This window comes from Cylas formicarius, unplaced genomic scaffold (assembly GCF_029955315.1).
Source record: "Cylas formicarius isolate icCylForm1 unplaced genomic scaffold, icCylForm1.1 PGA_scaffold_7__23_contigs__length_41026272, whole genome shotgun sequence".
Lineage (NCBI taxonomy): Eukaryota > Metazoa > Arthropoda > Insecta > Coleoptera > Brentidae > Cylas > Cylas formicarius.
This window is the reverse complement of record NW_026844352.1, coordinates 16,877,024-16,901,292: the sequence shown is the minus strand read 5'-3', so window position 1 is coordinate 16,901,292 and position 24,269 is coordinate 16,877,024. Positions and strand designations below refer to the sequence as shown.

The following is a 24,269-nucleotide window of genomic DNA, read 5'->3' as shown; positions in this document are numbered from 1 at the left end:
TTTAGAAGGGCTAAAGAAGATGCAAATAATATGTACTAAGTATATTTAGTGCGGGCTTAGCAAGATTCGAAAAATATGTATTACATAAGGCGCCCTCTACAGGTGCATGCTTTGAACAATTTCAACGTTTTCCTATGAATATACGCGTAGCTGATGAGCCCCCGAAATATTTGGGTGGGACGATGGCGACAACCAATGAAATCAAATGGTGAGAATATATATATATATATATATATATATATATATATATATATATATATATATATATATATATATATATATATATATATTGAATTTAAATACCGAATTTTCGCCAATCAAACAGGAATACACTCTAGGAATTACAATATATTATTCCGGGTGTCCACGAAATTATTAGTCTAGCGATTACTCTATTTTCACTTTTTTGAACACTTCAAACAAAAATATTTCGAACACGAGAAAAAAGAACATTTTTCAACAGGATTCTTTTTTAACAAAATTATAATACACAATAAATATAAATAAACTCATCAGCAGTGGCTGAACACAATCATGAAACTGCCATATAAAACATCTATAAATTTGAAATTTATTAATGGTTTTTGACAGAGTTATCACTTGGCTAGAAATTTCATTCACACTCGGTATATTCTTCTAACAGTAAGCATCAAGCAGATTTTTATCTAATTTTGTTGAAAGATATATAATTCTTTTCATGACGGATGTTCTTCACCAAATCTTTTCAAAAAGTATTTTTATCTCCAAAATACATCAATCAATCAAGTTTTAGAATTTTCCCTAGAATGTAATATAAGAATATATGGCGCTGTAAATGTAAAAAATTGAAGTTGGTGTGTGATTCCAAAAGATGCGGCAACGCTGCACTGTCCTAGATATTTTTAAAATAGAGACCATATAGCCGCAAATAAAAATTATAAATATTTCTGATAAATCTAGTTTCGGTTACCCTGTATACCAGCCTTATATGAGTAATATTATTTATAATTAAAGGTTTAAACTCTCTGGATTATAGGTATACGGAGAATACATTTCACTGTAGTGTTCAGATTCTTCCCCTGCTAGAGACGTGTTATAAAATACTCGCTGCGGTTGGTTTTCTCCGATTCTTTTCTTGGCTTCCGCATTTCTCCGCTGCGCTTCTCTTATCCGAGCTTGCATTACAATCACCTGCGGATTCATCATGTCTGTCTGCTCTTGGATGCAGGTTTGCAGAATATGCAAGAAGAACAAGAACGACAACAAAGTAAGGGCAGTGAGCGCTATACTCCTCTTGCCTCTTTTGCGGTGCGCGTACGAACTAAAATGGTATTAAAAAGAATTAAAAGAGAATACAACTATATTTTTTCATCTGCTGTCCTTTTTTGGTCGTTATTTATTATACAGGGTGTTTTTGTAAGGGCGACAAAGTACTATATTAGGAAATGGAATAGTTCTAGAAACTGAAAAACATACATATAAAATAAATCGATCCAAAGAAAATGCTGGAATATTTTTCGAGTTTTTGGAGTTGCTAAGAGGAAAAAGTAAATACCACGATATTCATATTAAAGCTCAATGGCCCAATAAAAACCACGCCTAAATATTTCTATCCCGCAACTTAAAATAAGAAGAAAACTTAACGCTTTTTTTGGAAAATTGAACTGAGATGGTCTTTACTTGATGAAAATCCTTATATCAAAATAAATAAGAACTAAAAGTTCAGATTTTCACGAAATTATATCAAATGATAAGGACACGATGTTGTCGAAACAATTGTCATGTAAAAATGTATAATTTCGTGAACATCTGAACTTTTAATTCTTATTTATTTTGCTTTTTTTCGAAGCAATTTCCACAGTACGGATTTTTATTAATATCTAATTGGCTCGAATTTACCAAATAAAACGCTAATTTATTATTTAGAATGCCAAACTAAAATAAAATGTTATTGTTTATGTTTAACATTTTTTTTACAATTCCGTTGAAGGGCATCGGATTACCCAGTAGCTGTTTTCAAATATTTACTATTATCACTTATTTTTTCATTAAAATTTACATTTAATCACTAACTTGGTCACTAACCTATTATTGAAGACTAACTATTTTCATTAACTATTTTATAAATATTTGCGCATTAAAATTGTCTCATTTAAACTAAATGTTATGAACAAAGAAAAATACTGAATATGTCAATACATATTTTACTACTTAAATAATTGAATAATTAATGAAACAGGTTAATCTTCAAGAATTTGTTAGTTTTAGTTGGTTGACAAATCCTATTTTCTAATGTAGTAACACGCTACAATACTGAATATCTGAAACTATTTTAAAAGAATAAAACGTAGATATGTCAGCTAATTTAATGTCCTTCGAATGTACTGTCAAACAGTGAGAAAGATAAATAACGATATTTTATCTTTATTTTAAATATTTTTTTATTTCCTTCCTCTAATATACCCAATTATACACCGACCTGGTGTGCGGACGGTATCATTTTACGACGTCAGTTTCATTTCTGTTCAGTTATTTTAGTTCAGTTTACCAATAACTTGGAGTTTTATTTGGTATATTCACGATAATCAGGTATCACAACATTCATTTCTTTTACTCATACTTTTGGCTAGGATAAAGATATTGAGACGCGGCTTTCACTGTGTGTCTGATATTCCGAAAAAATTGAGCCCCTTCGGACATTTCCAAGACATCACCGCACGAGTTTGGCAGCAATCGGATGACTTCGGAGATTTCACCGCACGGCTTGAATTTTGATGTTTGTCAATGCACCCAAAAACTAAGGGTCATAGAAAAAGTATAATATGCAACAAATTATGTGATAGAATATGCTGATGATTATAAGAAATGCCAGCTTCAGCATTCCCAGTAACTGCGACGCGACGTTCGCATAAGAATAAGTTATAAATATGTGTACAATGTACTTTGTATTTCAATTCTCTTTGTAACGGCTTAATGTAAAGCTCTGTTTGTAAAATAATAAAAAAGTGTTTTAAAAACGAGACATGTCCTTTGACTGGCGCAGTCGGTAGCTTTGGGGTAATTTTCGGTCAAAACCACGTCATCGGGACGATTTGATCGCGAAACGTGGGTTTCAACCCAAAACAAACCAGTGATTCACTGAGGGCAAAGAAGACAGGAAATCACCTTCGCAAGCAGCGCTACGCAAGGAAGATTCCAATAGGAATAACAGGCTGACGACTAAGAGAAAGAAATCAAGGTTAGTGCCCAAAATTCCTATTGTTCTCTTTTTATCTTCCCTGGTTAGGACAGTGTAAATAATTTTAGGATTCTTAGTTTTAAGCTAATGTTAAGAAATCTTAAAATCAATTAAATTTTCGAATGAAAATAAAGACGTCGACAACTTAAGTGCGTTCTTTACCTCGTTAAATTTGGTCGAAAAGAAAGAAGAAAATAGTCAAATCAATTTAAAACTGAATTCTTATCAATCGTCAGTATTCTGCCATAAAATGGTGATCCCAACACTTTAAATTGTTTTTTTTTATACATATGGCCAAGGAAACAATGAAATTTTAAAACAATATTTAATAAGGACTATAAGAATGAAACTTGTTGATCGCGCACAAATTACAGTGGGCTGTGGGAGTTAGTAACGTGGGAAAATATTAAAGCAGTTTTGTTAAGTTGTTTTGGCGATATACGAAACTTGGAATGTTTGCAACAAGAATTATTTATGGCAATTACCGTTAAAAATAAACATCCTATAGATTTTGGGAAAAGATTACAAGTTTTAAGAAGTATTCATTTACTTCAGTACGATCAAATTTGTTTAGTGACCTTTATTAGAGGATTACCAGGACAGTTACAAAATATTATAAGACTTAAAAATCCAAGCTGTATAGAATTAGTTATGCCCCAATTCATTGAAGAGCAAAATTTTCAATATACACAAAATTTCTTCTGAACTCGAATTAAATCAAAAATTTTGCCTAATGCTTCTATCGAACCCGCTAAACAAGTTTCACAAAATCCAAATTATTTTAGTAGTCAAAATTTTAAACAAGTACAACCTATTCGCCCCACAAATTATTTTCAAAAATTTTAGAATTAGACATGATCAAAATCAGTTTACTCCTCAAACTAATAATTTTCCCAGAGATCAATATGCCTCAACCACGCGAAGTTTCAAGAAATTTTCCTACAAATAGGCAAGCTTTTGGCCTACCTAAAAACGTATTTAAACCGACAGGGCAGGTACCGAGCAATAAACTCGAACCTATGTCAACGAGAACAAACTATACCATACCACGTCAAAATAATCAAATTAATCATTTTACACCTACTTCGAAAATCGACGAAATTAACGTGGTGCAAACAAATGAAACATCTGCGGTACTTGAAAATAAAAGTATTAACCAAAAGGGATACTGTAAAAATATTGAATTTTCAAATAAAATTGAATACTTTAATGACACTGAAAACTTTGACAGACACCCAGAAATCGAAAATCAAATCTCTCAAAATTTTACAATAACGAGTCAATACGACTCAACGAGATGATATTAGAAATGTGTACTGAAATTAATAACAGTTTACCGTATATCCACACTACAGAGCCCGCAATTAAACTTTTAATTGATACAGGTTGTTTTCGCTCGATTCTTCGACCTTTCATTGCAGAAAAATTTTATTATGAAAAAATGTATCGTTTTTCAACTGTTATAAAAACAGGAACTGGTGACAAGAAAACTCTATTTAAAGCAGATATTCTGGCTTTCCCAGATTTAAAAGCTAATATCAACCATCTTTTATTCTTTTTGACTTTCATAAAATTTTCGACGGTATAATAGGATCAAACGACCTAAAACGTTTAAATTTTTCTATCGATCTTGTCAATAAACAATTAAGAAATAATAAAACTAATATACCAATTTTATTTAGACAACCACAAAACAAAGGTATTACTGTAAACGCATACGAAATTGTTAACATAAGAATTCCAGTAACACAAAACAATTATATTATTATTCCCAAGTCATAGAAAGTGTCTCTATTTTCCATAAACACTTACTACTGCAAAAAACGGTTTTGCGCAAACAGAAGTCATTGAACATTGAGTAAAATATAAAGTTAAATTTCCCACAACCTCTAAATGTTTTAACTTTTCCGGATTTTGATAAAGAAAATTTTGAACTTTTTATTTTAGAACATATTTTACGAAAACATAAGGAGCAATGTAGCAAATGCGACATTTCCAAAATAATTCGTTGCGAACATTTAATTTCAGAAGAGTAAAAACTGAACTAACTGAATATATTACTAATTGTGACATGTGCCCACAAACAAAATATGATAGACATCCACCAAAATTAAAATTTGCGTTGACACCATTAGAATCCATTCATATGGACACTTTTCAGATATGTAAGGTAAAACTTCTTACAATTATATTTTCACGATACGCACAATTGCTATCTTAGACGGTTTAACGACTCTTATTAAGTCATCACTACCTCAACAAATAACGTGTGATAATGGTTCGTAATTTAAAACGTCTTTGCTTTTAGATTTCTGTAAATTGCATAAAATTACAATTCATTTTTGTTGAACTATATAGGATACTAAAATTAAAAGAACCTAACGAAGCCCTTAAAAATTTAATAAAATACGCAATTAGAGGTTACAATTAATCAATGCAGAGCGTAACGAAGCAAAAACTCTTTGATGTCATAAATGGAAAAGTACACGGTTTAGATCCTTTCGATTTAACGGATGAAATCATTGGAAATAATTTATTGCAGATAGACGTGAAAGATTAAAAACTATTTATCAACCAATTTAGGAAACATCGTTAGCGACAAAATAAGTTTAAATAAAAAACAAAACGAAAAACGAGGAAACACACCTGGAATGAAACTAAATACAAAGGTTTACGCAACTGACAAAACAGCGAAACGTAGTAAAGATAAACCCCGACGAAAACCTGTTGTTAAAAATAAAATAAAATAAACAAAAAATAAAAAAATAATTCAAAAATCTCAGATCCAAAAATCTAAAACTTTTCAGATATGTAAGGTAAAACTTCTTACAATTATATTTTCACGATACGCACAATTGCTATCTTAGACGGTTTAATGACTCTTATTAAGTCATCACTACCTCAACAAATAACGTGTGATAATGGTTCGTAATTTAAAACGTCTTTGCTTTTAGATTTCTGTAAATTGCATAAAATTACAATTCATTTTTGTTGAACTATATAGGATACTAAAATTAAAAGAACCTAACGAAGCCCTTAAAAATTTAATAAAATACGCAATTAGAGGTTACAATTAATCAATGCAGAGCGTAACGAAGCAAAAACTCTTTGATGTCATAAATGGAAAAGTACACGGTTTAGATCCTTTCGATTTAACGGATGAAATCATTGGAAATAATTTATTGCAGATAGACGTGAAAGATTAAAAACTATTTATCAACCAATTTACGAAACATCGTTAGCGACAAAATAAGTTTAAATAAAAAACAAAACGAAAAACGAGGAAACCCACCTGGAATGAAACTAAATACAAAGGTTTACGCAACTGACAAAACAGCGAAACGTAGTAAAGATAAACCCCGACGAAAACCTGTTGTTAAAAATAAAATAAAATAAACAAAAAATAAAAAAATAATTCAAAAATCTCAGATCCAAAAATCTAAAGCTTTTTCTTCTTGGCAAGTTAATGAACCGGAAACGCTTACGCTGTAATCGCAAAATCATTAAACTATACAAATAAACATAATGGCCAAAATGAACACTATATTAATGGAAATAATTTACTTAATAATGCTCCATATTTAATCACACAAGTAATATAAAACCTAATAAACGTATAAAAAGAGGTTTAATAAATTCTGTAGGTAAATTATCGAAATGGCTTTTTGGCACTCTTGATGGACAAAAATATTATAGAATTATAGCAAAACTTGTCCGTAGTAAACATTCATCTGACATCCAAGTAAAAAAGCAAACCTCATTGATTCAACAGCTAATTGACAACTATAATGACACTATAACACGCCTACAGAAAAATAAAAAAACATTTTGACATTTTTGAATATAATTCAAAATAAACTATTACTGACCTTACTACTTTTATTAAAGCTCAAAATACACTAATGCAAATAATTCTAAGTTTCCAAAATTTTAAAAGATTTTTGGATAATTTAGAAGGTGCCATTACATTTGCGATATGAAACACGTTACATCCTGTATTAATATCGGTGGCTGAATTAGAACAACTAATTCTTAAATTGACTATTCTCTATGGTGATGATCAAATTTCAATTCTTGAAAATGAAAATAATTATTATCAGAGAGCAAACTTACAAGTTAAATTTGCAAAAGATAAAATAAGTTTTACTGTCCATATTCCGATTTTTCTTAAAGAAATTTTTGAAATGTTCCACCTATTTCCAGTACCCGTAAGTCGATCCTTAATTGTACCTAATTTATCCTACCTAATAGAAGCAAACTGTCCAATCATTGAAGACACCTAGGTTTGCGATAATCAACTTAGCCAGCCACTAGGTGATTGCGTAGACAATGTAAATGTTTCAACGCATATAATACGACCAATAACTAGTAGATTTGTTTTGATAATACCATCGGAACCGAAACTTAAATTACAAATGAATTGTCGAAATAAAGAAATAGCTTTTATATAAGTACCAAAAATACTGATCTTTTGAATAAAGAAGAATTCTTTAAAGAAAACCCAAAATGTAAAGTATAATTGATTGATCTCAATGCGATCAAAAAACTACGAGAAGCTGCGATATCATCGATCGCCGACCATGGCTCGAAATTCGTCCAGTCACTTGGAGTCTCGCCACTTCAATGGGAATGATGTTTATTTTAATTTTGCTAATTTTGAAAATCTACAAGAGCCGTTTACTGCAAGATTCCAAGAAAACCAAGCACGACCAATCTTCTGAAAACAACCCTTCATCCCTGTTCTTTTCCACTACGGAGGGAGGAATTATATTATAGAATATGCTGATGACTACAAGAAATGCTAGCTTCAGCATTCTCAGTATCTGCGATGCGACGTTCGCATAATAACGTTATAAATATGTGTAGAATGTACTTTCTATTTCAATTCTCCTCGGTCCGCTCGTGCCAAATATACAAGTGACTCAAATGCCATTTACCGCACTTGTTGCATAATATACTAGAATTATTATTATGGTTTAAAACCGATACATTTTGATTAGAGGTTTTAAATACTTGACTGTTTTATTAAAATAAACTTTATTTATGTCGTATTGAAATATGAGTTTTTTTTAACAACTTCACACAATATTAGTTTTAATAACTGAGATATCACAGGTAACTTAATTTTACAAATCCGATTCATAAGTAACTGAGTCGGGGAATAATTAACAAATTTTAGAGGAGTATTCTTGTATTGCATTAAACTTTCAAATATATCTTTGCACTATTCCAAAGTTTTTACCATTTTTTTACGAAGGTGTACTACTTTCTCTGTAAGGCCGTTTGAATTAGGACAATTACGACTACGAAATATTATTAAAATTTCATTTTTGGATTATATTTTTAAAACCATAGCTATTATATACAACATTATCTGCAACTGGCAGATTTATTTGCCACGGAAGATTTATAATTGGGTAAATACATTTTTCAATATCTTGATTAATGAGGGGCCAGTAAAAAATTAGTACAGTACGAGCTCTGACTTTTTCAATATCAAGGTGCTCTTCTTCCAATTTAAATAACATCTGATGGAGAGTGATTTTGTTAAACATCTTAAAATCTTTTTTTCTCATTGAATATTTGTTTAGTAATTAGTGAAAGAATGTACTAACATTCAAAATCTTGAGAAAATTCAGCTTTTAAATCAGGTTCTGTTAAAAAGACTTTGGGTACAGTATTTGCTATATACACATAATTACGTGGTTTATATGTAACTGTGGTGTACTGGCAACGGCGCACCCCGCGAAGACGGCAACGTGGAACTTGGTAGAATGGTCTATGTTAGGGGAACATGCGCGGTCCTCGTAGAAAAAAGAATTTTGGTGGTATAAAGTGGAAGCAATTAACATAGCTGTTTTCTTTCGAAAACCCGGTCCACGGACATATATATCATTTTGGGAACAAAGATGGGATTCCACGATTAATCGCGCTAAAGTCGTGTCAGTAATTGTCAAATTTCCCGGTAACGTAAGTGCGAAGCGCCAAGCCGAGAGAGGACATCAATGACGAATTTTGTGTTCTGTCACACATAATTATGCGACACATAATTATGAAAAGCATGATATGATGAAGTGTTACATTTTGTGAAACGAAAACGCAGAGGCAGTCAATGAACTTTAACCAGACAAGGAGCCAAGGCAAAATAAAAAGCAGTTAAGTAAGGAACAGAAAATCCGGGAATTGAATATAATTGAAGAAGTATTGTAGAATCCAAGCATTAATTCTTGGAAAGAGTATTAAATGAAGTGTTTGGACAATGTTGGATTAGAACTACTAGCCTGCGAAATTGTATCTCTCTCCTCTAGTTTTTTTATAGAGTTAGTAAATAGTTGCCATTCAGTTAGAAAACTTACGTTCAGTGTATAAGAAGCATTCAGGGTATTTTAATACTTATTGCGTTCTGTTTAATAAAATAACTATAATTTATCAATAATAAATAAAATTCTAATTAAAATATTAAATAATTCTTAGGTTTCCGACTAAAATACTACAATTAAAACATAAATTTTCCATAAAAAAATATATTAAGAACTCAAAATGAACCAATACAAATAAACATAGCCTGAAAATAACCTTCATCAGCATTTGCTTATTTAATTGATCTCGCGAATTCTTCGATATTTCAGGCTTCTTACTTTTTATATTGTTTTTCTTTTAATTTATTTATTTTCTTGAGGTTAATGTGCCTAAGCACCTTTTGTGTATAAATAAATTTGTTTATTTTCTACAATAAAAGTCCTTTATTATTGTTAAAGGCAGAAAAATGATTAAACCGCCAATATTCAAATTATGATTACTTCAATAGATGAATCTAAACTAAACTATAAATGTATTCTAGATCATATCTTTTTTAACATTTTCTTGTTTTTATCCAAAACCGGAGGAGGCATTAATTGATTACTCCATTCATTTGTTAAGGAAGTCACAAAAGGCCGTTCGTTACCCCCAAATACGGTGGAAATTGCGATGCGCCAACGATCTACTAATGTACCTTGTACACTTTTTTTTTTCAAGTATTGATTCACGGATGGAAAAATACGTTGACAATATATTCCGGGATATCATCCGTTCGCTTGTCGAACTCCGACTGGAATTCTGCAGAAGTTTCGCCAAGATCTCACATAGCATATTCAATGCTCGCGCTCCGAAAACACTCCGAGTTTTATTATTGGTTTAACAGATCATGCTGTAAAACTAACAACTCCAGAATATCGGACAGATTGTATCAGCAGTAGAACATATTTTAATTGAAAATCGTGTTTTATAATAAAAATAAAATATCAAAATAATGTAATTAACGTTGCAATCCCATAGATAAATAGTTACAAATCAATAAAATCAATTTTTACTCCATTTAAAGTAAAATTCCAGTTAAAAAGAAATCAAATATTGAATTTTCCATAAATATACTAAAAAAAACATAACTGCTTTAAATAAACTCGAAAATTTTACTAATCATGACATTCATTTTAAAGAAACTAAAATTTTAACCCAAGATAATAATTATCAAAAATTTACAAAAAACGAAATGACTCGAAACAAGAAAGAAATAATGACTGTAAATGATCTTAATGATTTATAATTTAAGTCAGTCATATCCCAATTTAATAAAATCTCAATTTAAAATCAAATTCACTTTCTTAAAATACCATTGGAAATTAACCAAGAATTAATTATGCATCCAATGTGGTAAACGGCATTTGAGTTACGAGTTTAATGAGCACGAGCGGAGCGAGTGCTTAACAAACGAGTGACTTAAAAAGTTTTTCTTTTCCTACGACCGTCAGTTTTTGGCTATAATTTTGCAAAACAACGTGAATATATTTACCGTCGGAATTAACAAACGTCAAAATTCAAGCTGTTGGAAATATCTCCGAAAATATCCAATTGCTCCTAAACCCGTGCCTGGAATTGTTCAAAGTGGCTTGGAAAGGTGGAAAACGAAACTGACGCGATAGAATGATACTTTCCGCACGTTAGATCGGTGTATAATTGGGCATTTTAGAGAATTAAGTGGAAAATATTATTATATAACATTTGTATTTATTTTATATTCTTGATAAAGCATCGCAGTGATCGAAACGTTGAATGAAACATAAAAATTTAATATATAATATATATATATATATATATATATATATATATATATATATATATATATATATATATATATATATATATATATATATATATATATATATATATATTTGAATTCAAAGGATATCGGGTAGCGGTCCGTGGTTAAAATAGAGAGCTCCTTTTTTCTTTAACACTCAATATTTCGTCAATTTATTTGTTGACTTCTTCTATGGTCTTCGCTCCGTAAAGTTGATGAAGCAGTGGGCAAATTTGAACAGAAGTTTAGCAAGGAACAATAATAGAAGAATTTTCCTCTTACGTTGCAGAAAATCTAGATTGACACCTAGACACATTCAAGATAGTAGAAAGAAGATACATGGACTATTAATTGTTGGTAATGATATATCGACAGCAAACAGGATAGACAGGTTTATATCTGACATTAGTTTTAAAATATTGTCCCTTGAGATAAAAATGACATGTAACATTATTTCGAAAATTAACAAATCAATCCAGAATATAAAGCAATCTATAACTAACTTGATACCTATCAATATTATACAAGATTATAAGAGTAGATTAGAACTCATATACAAGAAGGTTTTCAATAAAGTAAAAAAGTTTAACATACAAAAAAATCAATTTGCTTCTTAAATGTCAATCTACGCAAAATGTATTAATTTATAACAATGAAAAATGGTTCCAAAATTATTCTAGTGTTGAAATTCCAAAAAATATATCCGACTTTTTATCACTCGGTCCCAAATTTAGCGTACCAGCCAATAATAATCAGTTTCTAAATCAAAATTTTTTGGCTGACATAGAAAATATTATTGATGTTGTACCGGACAATTCTAAAGATATTATGAGGGCAAAAGTTGCAAATGCATTCACAAACTACATGCACAACAATAATAGTAATGGTTCTTCTCGCTTCTACACAATGTTTAAAGAAGCTAAACATTTTTTGAATGCACATCCTGACTTGTACATACTGCAAGCGGACAAGGGTGGTTGCACTGTTGCTATGGACAAAACCACATATATTCAAAAAACAATGGAATTATTAAACGATTCGACCACCTACACACGACTTAACCGCGACCCTACTACTTCGATACAATTAACTTACAATAGGATAATTAAATCATTAAAAACAAAGAGAGAGCTTTCTGACAGTGAATGTAAACAACTATCGATCTATAATTCATCCTTTCCAAAGTTGTACTGTTTGCCTAAGATCCATAAAACAGATATCCCCCTGAGACCAATAGTAAGCTCGATTAACTCTGTTACGTACAACATATCGAGATTTATGGCTAATATCCTTAAAACTACGTTTACAAACACAAATGACTATAATGTAAAAGATTCATTTACCTTTGCCAACATGATCAGCGGTTACGTACTCCCTGACAATTATGTTTTGATTTCATTGGATGTCGTATCGCTCTTTACTAATATTCCTCTCGAATTGGTAAATCAGATTTTGGATAATGAATGGAAAAAGATAAAAGAACACACTAATCTTACAAAGACAAATTTTTTCAAACTTATAAAATTTATTTTTGATAACACCTATTTTAGTTTCAATTCAAAATTCTACAAACAAATTTTTGGTACCCCAATGGGTTCTCCCATCAGTCCAATAATTGCTACCCTAGTATTGGACCATTTACTAGATCAAATTATACCCAAATTACCTTTCAAATTACCTTTTATTTATAAATATGTTGACGATCTTCTTTTTGCGGTACCATGTGACCAAACAGATATAACCTTGAGTATTTTTAATTCTTTCAACACCAACCTACAATTCACAATTGAACATGAAAAAGACTCCTATGTCCCCTTCTTAGATACCAAGGTTATTAGAACTAACAAAAATGAAATTATTTTGGATTGGTACCAGAAAGAAACTGCCTCAGGTAGATTTATTAATTATTATTCCTCTCATCCACAGAACCAAAAATATAATACAATTATAGGCATAAAAAACAGAGTTACACATTTGAGCCATGACAGTTTTGTTCAAAATAACCTGAAAAAAATTTTCAACGTTTTTGTCAATAACGGATATCCAAAACATATACTTAAGAGATTAATCTATAACTCCAACACATTTGACGGTCCAACAGAGGAACCAGACGCTCGGATGTGTTACAGAAAGATACCTTATATTAAAAACCTCACAGAATCTATCATAAATATTTTCAAAGAATTCAAGGAAATAAAAATTGCTAAATATAAAACTGAAAAAGTCTCTAAACTTTTTTCTAGAGTGAAAGATCCAACTCCGCTACTATATAACTGTAATGTCATATATCGATTGTCGTGTTTGGGTTGTCAAGGCTGTTACATTGGACAGACCTCACAGTGGTTAAAACAACGTTTAACACAGCACAAAAGTGATTGCCGTATTCATAAGAATACTTGTGCAGTGGTTGAGCATTACATAAAAACAGGACATGAATTTGACTACAGCAATCCAAAAATTTTGCAATGTGTCAATAATTATAAAGCCCGATTGTTTCTTGAAATGTGCCATATTAACAAAAACAAATATTCAATTAATTACAAGTCTAATACACAACAAATAAGCAATATATACTGTAACATTTTTCAGTTAAACCACGGATAATGTAATGTTCGGCCACCGAGTAGCGTATTCGCGTTGCGTTGTTGATCCACGGAGTAGGTTATTTTGATGCCCTTTTTTGTCATTATTTAGATCGATTGTTTTTTTTCGCTACCCCCGTTAGCGCAACTTTTGCCTACCATTATTAAGAATTGTATACTAAGTGTTTATCCGTTTGTTTCATTATGTCGCTTCGTTCATTTACCTTAACTGTAAAGTATGGTTTATGAGGAACTATGTGGTAGACTCTAATTTTGTAAGTATTTCTCACGATTGTTTTAATTGTCTGTTATATAGTTTGACCTGTTGTTTTCATTAAATTTTAGTTCACTCCTGAAGAAGTCAACAAATAAATTGACGAAATATTGAGTGTTAAAGAAAAAAGGAGCTTTCTATTTTAACCACGGACCGCTACCCGATATCCTTTGAATTCAAATAAGTTTTGTACGGTCGATATAAGAAGAAATTCCAAGTGTTATATATATATATATATATATATATATATATATATATATATATATATATATATATATATATATATATATATATATATATATATATATATATATTCTCACGTATTGATTCACGGATGGAAAAATGTGATGACACTATATTCCGGGATATCATCCGTTCGCTCGTTGGACTCCGACTGGAATCCTGCATCCGACTGGAATGGAACACTGTGTGTTCGAAGTGTTTTCGGAGCGCAAGCATTGAAGATGCCAAGTGAGATTTTGGCGAAACGTCTGCAGGATTCCAGTCGGATGCAAGATTTGCAGGATTCCAGTCGGATGCAGGATTCGAGTCGGAGTTCAACGAGCGAACGGATGATATCCCGGAATATAGTGTCATCATATATATATATATATATATATATATATATATATATATATATATATATATATATATATATATATATATATATATATATATATATATATATATATATATATATATATATATATATATATATATATATATATATATATATATATATATATATATATATATATATATATATATATATATATATATATATATATATATATATATATATACTTTCTTGGATCCTTTTGATTTTATATATTCTTAAGAAATGGTTCTTGGGTTTTTTTAGGTCCTTTTTTAGTGAAATTAAAATAAGTTTCCGTTACTTGTGAAACATTTTATTTTTTGTGAAGTTTCGGCCTTCAAGACCTTCTTCAGACATTTAATTTTAACCTACAAAAATGTATTTTTAAATAAAATTATTTATAGCATTGTTTTCCTGGTCATAATTAAAACATAGATAAAAATTTGTATAGGAGTCAGCATTAAAATGATTAAAAATTACTAGTGCAAGTCAATAGAACAAACAAAGTGATTAAAAATTGTATAAAAATAGATGCACAACAATAAAACATACATAATTTTTTATATTACGATTACATACATACCTTAAGCCAAAAATCAACGGTTCACTATATAGTTGTTTGGTAATTTACAGTTTTACAACATTCACAACAGACATATCGAATATGTAAATCGACAAGCCACATTGATAGGACGACGAACCAAAACAATAATGCGAAGCCCTGATGTACGTTTCTTCACGGTAGGACAACGGAGTTTTTTTTTTTTTTCTAAAGCTTTTTTTTTTGTGAGATTCACGGGTTAATGTGTCTCTTTATTTAATTAAGTTGTGATAAATCTTGCTGAGATTTTTTGTGTCAGTCTTAGAGTTTATGGCTTTTGAATTTTTTTGGATCTCAATCATTTCATAAAATTCCCGTCTTTTTGTGTGCCTTTCTGAGCGTAAAATTTTCACACTTTGAAAGTCAAACGAGTGCTGATTCTCTCTGGAATGGCTCGAAAGAGCAGTGTTATTTTTTGTCATATTTATGGCCGTTTAAGCGACTTTTTAAGTATTGACTAGTTTGTCCGATGTAGACACCGTTACAATTTTGGCACGGTATTTGGTACACCACGTGGCTTTTTTTCTCGTCAGGGATTTTTGCTTTTAATTTACTAAAGTTTTGTTCTAATAGGTTATAACCTTTGTGTGCCACAGTAATGTCGTGTTGTTTGAACACATTGCACCAATTTGAGTGTTTTTGAGTATTTTTCTTCTCGGATTTGTTACCAGCATTTTGATGGTAAAATTTATGTATCCGTTTATTGAAAATTTTAATTATTAATACATCCGGATAACAGTTTAATTTTAGGGCTTGTTTTGCTTTTTTAATAGCTTGCTGTCTGTACTCAGGATCGGACAGTTTAATAGCTCGGTCGGCTAAACCTATTATTACGGATTTTTTTTGGGTGATGGGATGTTGGGAGTTGAAACTTACATACCTAGATGACCAAGTATTTTTGGTGTACCATTTGGTTTTGATCTGGTCTTTGCTGTGGTATAGAGTCAGGTCTAGAAAGTTAATGACGTTGTTTTTTTCGATCTCTATTAAAAATTGAAGTTTGTCGCTGTATGAATTAAAATTCTCTAGAATATCATCGATTTCAGTTTTTGGGACAGCACTTACGCAGTCATCGACATAACGATAAAATAGGGGGATATGAAGATTTATATTTTTTAGTAAGGATTCTTCCAAATCTTCCATTACTAACTTTGCAATAACACTGGAAATCGATGTTGATGTAAGCTGTAGAATTAACATTAACATCAACCTATTTCTTATTCAATGACACATATTACATGCAGGTCGATTGTTGTGCAATGGGAGCATGGATTTCCAGTGTTATTGCACAGTTAGTAATGGAATATTTGGAAGAATCCGTACTAAAAAATATAAATCTTCATATCCCCCTATTTTATCGTTATGTCGATGACTGCGTAAGTGCTGTCCCAAAAACTGAAATCGATGATATTCTAGAGAATTTTAATTCATACAACGACAAACTTCAATTTTTAATAGAGATATATATATATATATATATATTTCAATGTTGAAGAATAAAAAAAAAACTATTATAAATAATAATTATACATGAATATAATGATATTCATGTGAAGATAATTGAGATATTATTTATTCTGAGATCAAGTAAATAAAAACTTACACAAGTTAGAATAATATGGAAATAGACAAATTATAACGATTAAACTGAGGTGACTTCTGCTTGAGAAAAATCAATTTAACAAAATAAATAAGAACTAAAAGTTCAGATTTTCACGAAATTATGTATTTTCAAATGACATTTGTTTCGACAACACCGTGTCTTTATCAAATTACATTTACATACATACAAATACATTTGATAAAGACAAGGTGTTGTCGAAACAATTGTCATGTAAAAAAATATAATTTGGTTAAAATCTGAACTTTTAGTGCTTAATTATGTTGTTAAATTATAATGATTGTTGTCGTGAAAAAAAAGTTTACCATTTACAATTCAACTTTATTTTAGTCAACATATGCCAAGTGGTCATGTGATCTAAAAAACTGTTAGAGAACATTGAGCTGAGGTGCCTTTAACATGATTAAAATCTATAAATAAGAACTAAAAGTTCTGATTTTCACGCTCCGAAACACGAGCATTGAAGATACCAAGTGAGATCTTGGCGAAACGTCTGCAGAATTCCAGTCGGAGTTCAACAAGCGAACACATTTGATGAAGACAAGGTGTTGTCGAAACAATTTGTTTAGTTCTTATTTATTTATTTCTTTATAGATAATATTGCCCTACGCACCCGTTTGTGGATAGATTGAAGTGACCCAGTAAATTGTCCAACTCCGTCGCCTGACTTACACCCACTAGATTATTATTTGTGTGTATCTGTAATTTTATACCTTCCATATAAGTAGAGAGATCAAAAGAGTTGCGAAGGTGAACTAATGTTGTTGGAAATTAATTTAGTAACAATCGCTTCCTAAGACATTAGAATAATGCCTCGACTATGTATTAAAAACAATCTGCCAACATATGAAAATTAACAAATGACAAACCTAGCAAGACCTACGTTTCATTTTTTTATGAATAAATAAGATTGGCTAAACAGAGTATTAGCGATGTTAATCAAGTGTACCTTTTTCTCGTAACACTATAGAAAAAGTCTCAATGTCAACGCACAAAAGTTATTTAGTTTTTGTTACTGTTATCTTTCAAAAGTTACGTCCCTGGCAAAAATTTTACATTACTAAAACCTTCTGTCAACCTGTTTCAGAAATATTAATAAACAAAACCCATTTCGGGTCTGTTCCTTTTTGGGCACATGGCTCCGTTAGGCTCGATATATGTTTATAAAGAAAACTGGGACCTATTCTGGACCTAGAATATGCGGTGATAATTTGGCGGACACTTTGTATAGTTATACCCACACTCAAAGTTAGTTTTATCGAGACTAGAACTATTCGTTCAAAGACCAACATATTTTGTAAAATAAAAATTGGTTTCTATACAAAAAAAAATCTACCTGAGGAGTAATATTTTTCCTTTTTTCAAGAATAGCCACACTGCAGAAAATAATATATGAAATTACTTGATTTAATTAAAAAATACTCTTAGAAGATTATCAAAAAATCGCTATCGATGTTCGTGATTACCTTGAATAGCCGTACGGCTGGACTCCGGTTCCGGTAGCAGATGGGTGGTGGTAATGCGATCTTTCATATTTCGGAACATTGTTGAAGTCGCTGATGCTTACTGGCGTGAAAACAGGATTGACTAGCGGACTTATCTTAGTTTCCATTGCAAAATAGTAGTTACTGTTGTTCTGCAGATAGTCTTCGTCAGACTGGAACAAATATGGGAAAAAGCACCGGTGTTGAGTAACTGCTTATATAGTCGGACGAGTTTTGGCGTTGAAAATGGCCGGAATCCTCGTGCTACGACAATTGAGATGGCCAACGCGATGCCATGTCTAATTTAGTATGCACAGGGTGATCCAAATTCGAGGGGGATATATTTATACCAACAAAAACATTTTTCTCCACCTACACCTATGTCAGGAATAAAGTTAAAACATTTAAACTTTTACTTAGCAAGTCAAAACAAAATTACAATGCACTACAGTTTGCGATAAAAGAAGTATATAATTCCACAAAGTAATATAAAATTATTATTTTCAATAATCTCTTTATAGTGTCCACTGTATTTCAAAAATAAATCAGATTTTAATTTTAAATTTAATTAAAGGATATTCCGATATAATTTATATTGAGGACGAACGGTTAACATTTGAAAGTAAAATAAAACACTGAGTAAGAACTTCGGATGAAATACCCCTCTATTTATTTTACATAAACAAAAAGTAGAACGCCAAATTAATAAAATGATGGAGCAGAAAATTATTTGATCTAGCTAGTCACTCTGGAATTGGCCGATTGGGGGCGTCCGGACGTATCGAAAATAAACAGATGGAGAGTAGTAGTAGATTTTAAAAGAGGAACATAAATGACTTCCTGGACAACTTAGGAAAATGCCAGTACTACATTGGATTTAGGGAGTGGGTTTCATCAAATCCAGATGCACGAGAACCATATATAGAAGACAGCTACTAGAAGTTTAGCAGAAAATTTTGTCTAAATTAAATGAAAGCAGAGATAGAGCTGACATGTTCCCAGCAAACTTGCCGGTACCGGCGACAGACAAAATCAGACTTCGAGACACAGACTACAAAATTAGACTACGACCTCAGAAATTTACCATTTAAACTAGGACATGAGCATTATGTATTACTACTACCTAAAGGCGATAATAATCGAAATTAATAAATTAAGATTGCGATCTAATAAGATAACAAAGTTACTAATAAAACATCCTGAGTATTATACTGAAGCATTGTTTAAGTCAATAACTGGTAATTTGGACGCATCAGATGAATGAACATTATGAGCAACTAATACGAAATCCTGAATTATTATGAAAATAAGTTAGAAAGGAATATTACAAAACAAAACTTAATCTCGACAAACATTATATCTAAATTTGACTCTACTATTCAACAAATACATCAAAATAAAAAACTCATTGAAAGAAAATTAAACCAGTTCATAAGATAACATATCGAGAAAATATATATTTTATTAAAGGTATTAACGGAATTATAAATATGTTGATAAAAGTGTTGAATGAAATCTTACGATAGGAGTTTAAGTAGGGGTTATATGAAGTTGGGTATAACACATGATTTCCGTCGGTTGCTGTTCATTGAGTACGTTTCGCAATAATCTATTTGATAGTACAAGGTGACATGTTAAGACATTGACGTTAATAAAAATAAACAATCTTTTCCTCTTCTCCAAAATGGTTTCAGTGACTATACATATGGTTTATTCTTATTGATCCATTTAAATATTACTTGGTTCTTATATTAACGCTTTTATTAGCCTAGAGAGTGCCTAAAATTGGGTTTTTCTGCTACGTATGTATTTTTTCGGTTTTAGAAGTACCTTGATCAGGAGTTGATGTCGTTTTTATTACTGCTAGACTTTCTTCTAAATGTTGTTTACAGGTCGTCTTATTTTATACTTCTAAGCGGTCTAAACTCTCTTGTGTCTATATTATTTACATTATTACATGTTTCTATATAGATTTTAATTTTTTCCAATCCCTAGTCTTGGTATAGCTAATTATTTTATATTATTTTCTTCAACACTGCCGGTAAAAATTTGATGAACACCCCCTAAAACCGAAAAGCTTTTTAGTGATAAAAGATTCCGAAAGACTAAAAATATTTCTTTATATTTTCAGATGTCCGCTTGACAGATTTCAATGAAATTTTGGCATGACACGAAGGTTGTGTCATCGGCCTGGTGCAAAAGTTTTGAACTTGAAAAGCCGTTGACGCAACACGTGCGTCACTGCCAATCACATACAAACTATATTTTTCTAAACTTCAGTGATAATTTTTTATTATTTAATTTTCATTATAGAGATACATACATATATACTGATATAAACTAAAAGGTAAATAATTGTAGAATAAAAAAATAAATAAATAAAACCTGGCTTAAAACCTAGTTCAAAAGAATGTCAAAATTTAAAAAGTTAAAAGTTTCCTAAGATTATTTGCGTGAGTGAAATTTTTTGAAGCACTCTCCTAGGCAAAGACCCGATTTTTCTGGACAAGAGTGACAGAAAAACACGTTGTCTTTCCGCAGTTTCTGGCTGTAGCACACTCTACACATTTTTCTTATTTGCTTTCCTTTATCATCTTTATCGAACTTCAAGGAAAGATGTTCAGTGGTTAAAATTGATGTAGCTGGGCTTGTTTGTGTACTTGTTTTGTTTGCTTCAGAAAGCAGTTTTGAGAGTATGCGGAAAACTGTAGTAATCGAATTTTTCCTTGGAAGAATATTTATTAAAGAATAGAAAACTATTTAATGTTCCAATGGACAAACAATGCACAAACAGCTTACTGTTCCATCTTAGAATTTTTTGTTCAGAGGAATAATAAAGGATTTGGTCTTGACGATCTATTCCTGACATATTCGTATTATATTCGGCTATCGCATTTGACGTGTATTTTCTTCCACCTCTTCGATTCTCTTGTTCCAAAGTACCATCAAACTCAGTAGAAATAAACAAAACTTCTCTCTTATTTTTCCACTTTCCAATCGTTATGTTTTCTGAGCATTTTGTAAGCACTTCCCCTCTCTTGGGCTTTGCCTTTACAACTTTTTTCGGATTTTCTTTTCTTAAATTACCAGTGACAAAGGTGTTTATTACGAAGAATTTTTTGGCAAGGAAGAAACTATGGTAGTTGTTTGAAGTTTATCCCATCAGTCCATCTAATATTCGACCAGAAGAAGGCGGCTGTTGAGGAATTTCCTGGTCCGACTCCTCACTTTCGTCGCTTGAGCAAGCCTCATACTCACTTCCATTATCCACAAATGGTTCCTCATCAATTTTTGAAGCGTTAGCCAATGTCAGCAATTCATTATCCGTTAAAGATCTCTTTCTATCCCCCTCAATACATCCAATGCAAAAACAAGTTCTCAAATGGGCCAAAACTGCCCAGAAATAAGCTTCTCAAAGCTCTCAAGCTCTTCAAAGCCGACACTTAAAGTGCACTCAACGCAACTGTTGCGTCATCTGCTTGTGGTGGTGGAAGTCCATGACGCAACATATACAGCGAACGTGTTCATAAAATACTAAATAAAATGCTATTATAATTAAAGGTAAGTCGTAGTTGTGGCACAAATCACAATCGTGTCTACAATGTGAATGTGAATCAGGAAAAAAATTCATAGGACATCTTCCCTTTAGAATGTTCCATTAAAGCATTTCTGCAAAGTTATTTTAGTCATCTAGCTTTCAAATGAGATTAAAGTAAATTATAGTGATTGTGTGAATTGACACTAACATCTCAAGCCACGGTAGACACGGTACACACAATACATTTTTAGCAGATAACAATTGCTGTTAAAATGCATTTACTTTTAACTGGCATTTTTTTCTTAATGGTAGACTCGATGCAATTTTTTTTTGAGCAAAATGTGCTTGCTTATCTTGATGGAATTTTGTTTTTAAATGTTGTTTTTTGAATTTTGATATAATAAACAATCTTGTTTAGCGTTTGCTATTTTTTACGTTTTTTAAAACAAATTCTACATTGCCACTTTTCATAAATATATATTGGGATGTGAAATTTTCATCTGCAATTATTACAGTAGCGATGAAAAAATAAGCGTTCTGTCCAAGAGGAGCTTCGTGGACATTTTTTCTACTAAGATTTTTACTGTACGATACCTAGTATAGTTATATTCAGACTTTTACGAGCCATCTTTCGTGATAAGTTTATGAAAAAAAACGCTTTGCACCGATTTACAAGTACAAATTTAGAAAAAATAGCTTACGTGAAAACATACATGCAGAAATACATGTAGAAACTGCATCGTGCTTACTGGGCTTAAAGAACAAAAACGCCAAATATTATAAAACCCTGCACTTGTAGCTATTTTTACACAACTTCTTGCCCACACCTTTGTGTCTTAATATTTAATAGAATTTATGCTTGTAACTGATCACAAACCCCTCGAATGGCTCGTTTCTTTTCACAGTCAATGAGCTAGAGATTAAAACTCCAGGAATATGAATATTTGATCCTCTGATGATTTGAAACTCTGAAGAAACCACGCCACTCTTTGAACCACCCAAAAAGATGAACGTAGGAGACCTCGAATTTCAAAGATGAGATCAAAATTGGTTACAAATTAAAGAATTTAAAAGAGAGAGAGAGAGAGAGAGATAGAGAGAGAGAAAATTAAAGAAAATCTGTTTGAACAATCTAAAAAATCCTCTTCAGCACAATGTATAACTGAAGATTTTAAAATGCAAAAAAGGCATAACAGTGGTTTTTAAATAGGAATGCAAAAATCAAAAATATTTACTAGACAAAAATATCAAAGAAAAAGAAAGAAAAACAAGCCGATGAGGCGACCGTTGCGTCGAGTGGACTTAAAATTTTAGGTAGTCAGTACTTTGCCAACTTTCGAAAGGGAGTATTGCTTTTAGATTGTTCAAACATATTTTCTTTAATTTCTCTCTTATTGGGTAGTACCAGTAATACATTCATTTGTTTCAATTAAATACCTCTGTGAAAATAAATATTTCATTCAATATTCAATTCATCACATAGGCAAATCTACCAATGAATGTCGCAACTCTATACTATAGAATAATTATAACAATACTCCCATTCCTTTTCCGTGACCTGTCTCAGTCATACATTAAATCTTAAACCATTCAAATGAATCGTATTCCGCAAGGCGAATTCGATTTGTTTTCGTACGGTCGATCGGTCGTCCTGTATTCGGTCACTTCAGACAGGTCAAGGCGGTAACGAGAGCGAACAAGGTGATCGAATCGTTACGAACAAGCTGGATTCAATGTGACCGAATTAATCACGAGTAACACAACTCTAGTCAGTACTTTGTCGGTTTACAAGAGGGACTGTTGCTTTTTTTTGGGCAGTTTTGGCGCATTTGAGTACTTGTTTTTGCATTGGTGGTTTTGGGAATTTCTTCAAAGAAGTAGTGTCATGGATAGTGAGATCCCGGGCCCTTCGGGTGCAAAAAAAGATGTATTGAGTGGGATAGAAAGAGACCTTTAACGGATGATGAATTGCTGACATTGGCTAAAGCTTCAGAAAGTGATGAGGAACCGTTTATGGATAATGGAAGGGAGTATGAACCTTGCTCAAGTGACGAAAGTACAGAGTCGGACCAGGAAAGTCCTCAACAGCCGCCTTCTTCTGGTCCATTGTCAAATAGTAATAACTTGTCGAATATTAGATGGACTGACGGGATCAACTTGAAACAAATTCCATTCTCAGTTAATCCTGGATTACGAGTATATGTATCAGACCATTCACCTTATGGATTTTTTAAA

General features: G+C 31.5%; 1 protein-coding gene across 1 annotated transcript; it reads right to left on the bottom strand.

Moving 5' to 3' along the window:
* Positions 1 to 944: 944 nt before the first annotated feature.
* Positions 945 to 20,524, bottom strand: LOC132704731 (uncharacterized). The gene is made up of 3 exons (XM_060674938.1): positions 20,327 to 20,524; positions 18,479 to 18,669; positions 945 to 1,300 (listed from the first exon to the last, which is right to left on the bottom strand). The coding sequence occupies exons 2-3, from the start codon at positions 18,622 to 18,624 to the stop codon at positions 988 to 990; spliced, it is 459 nt and encodes a 152-aa protein (XP_060530921.1). The 5' UTR covers positions 18,625 to 18,669; positions 20,327 to 20,524; the 3' UTR covers positions 945 to 987.
* Between the last annotated feature and the right edge of the window lie 3,745 nt (positions 20,525 to 24,269).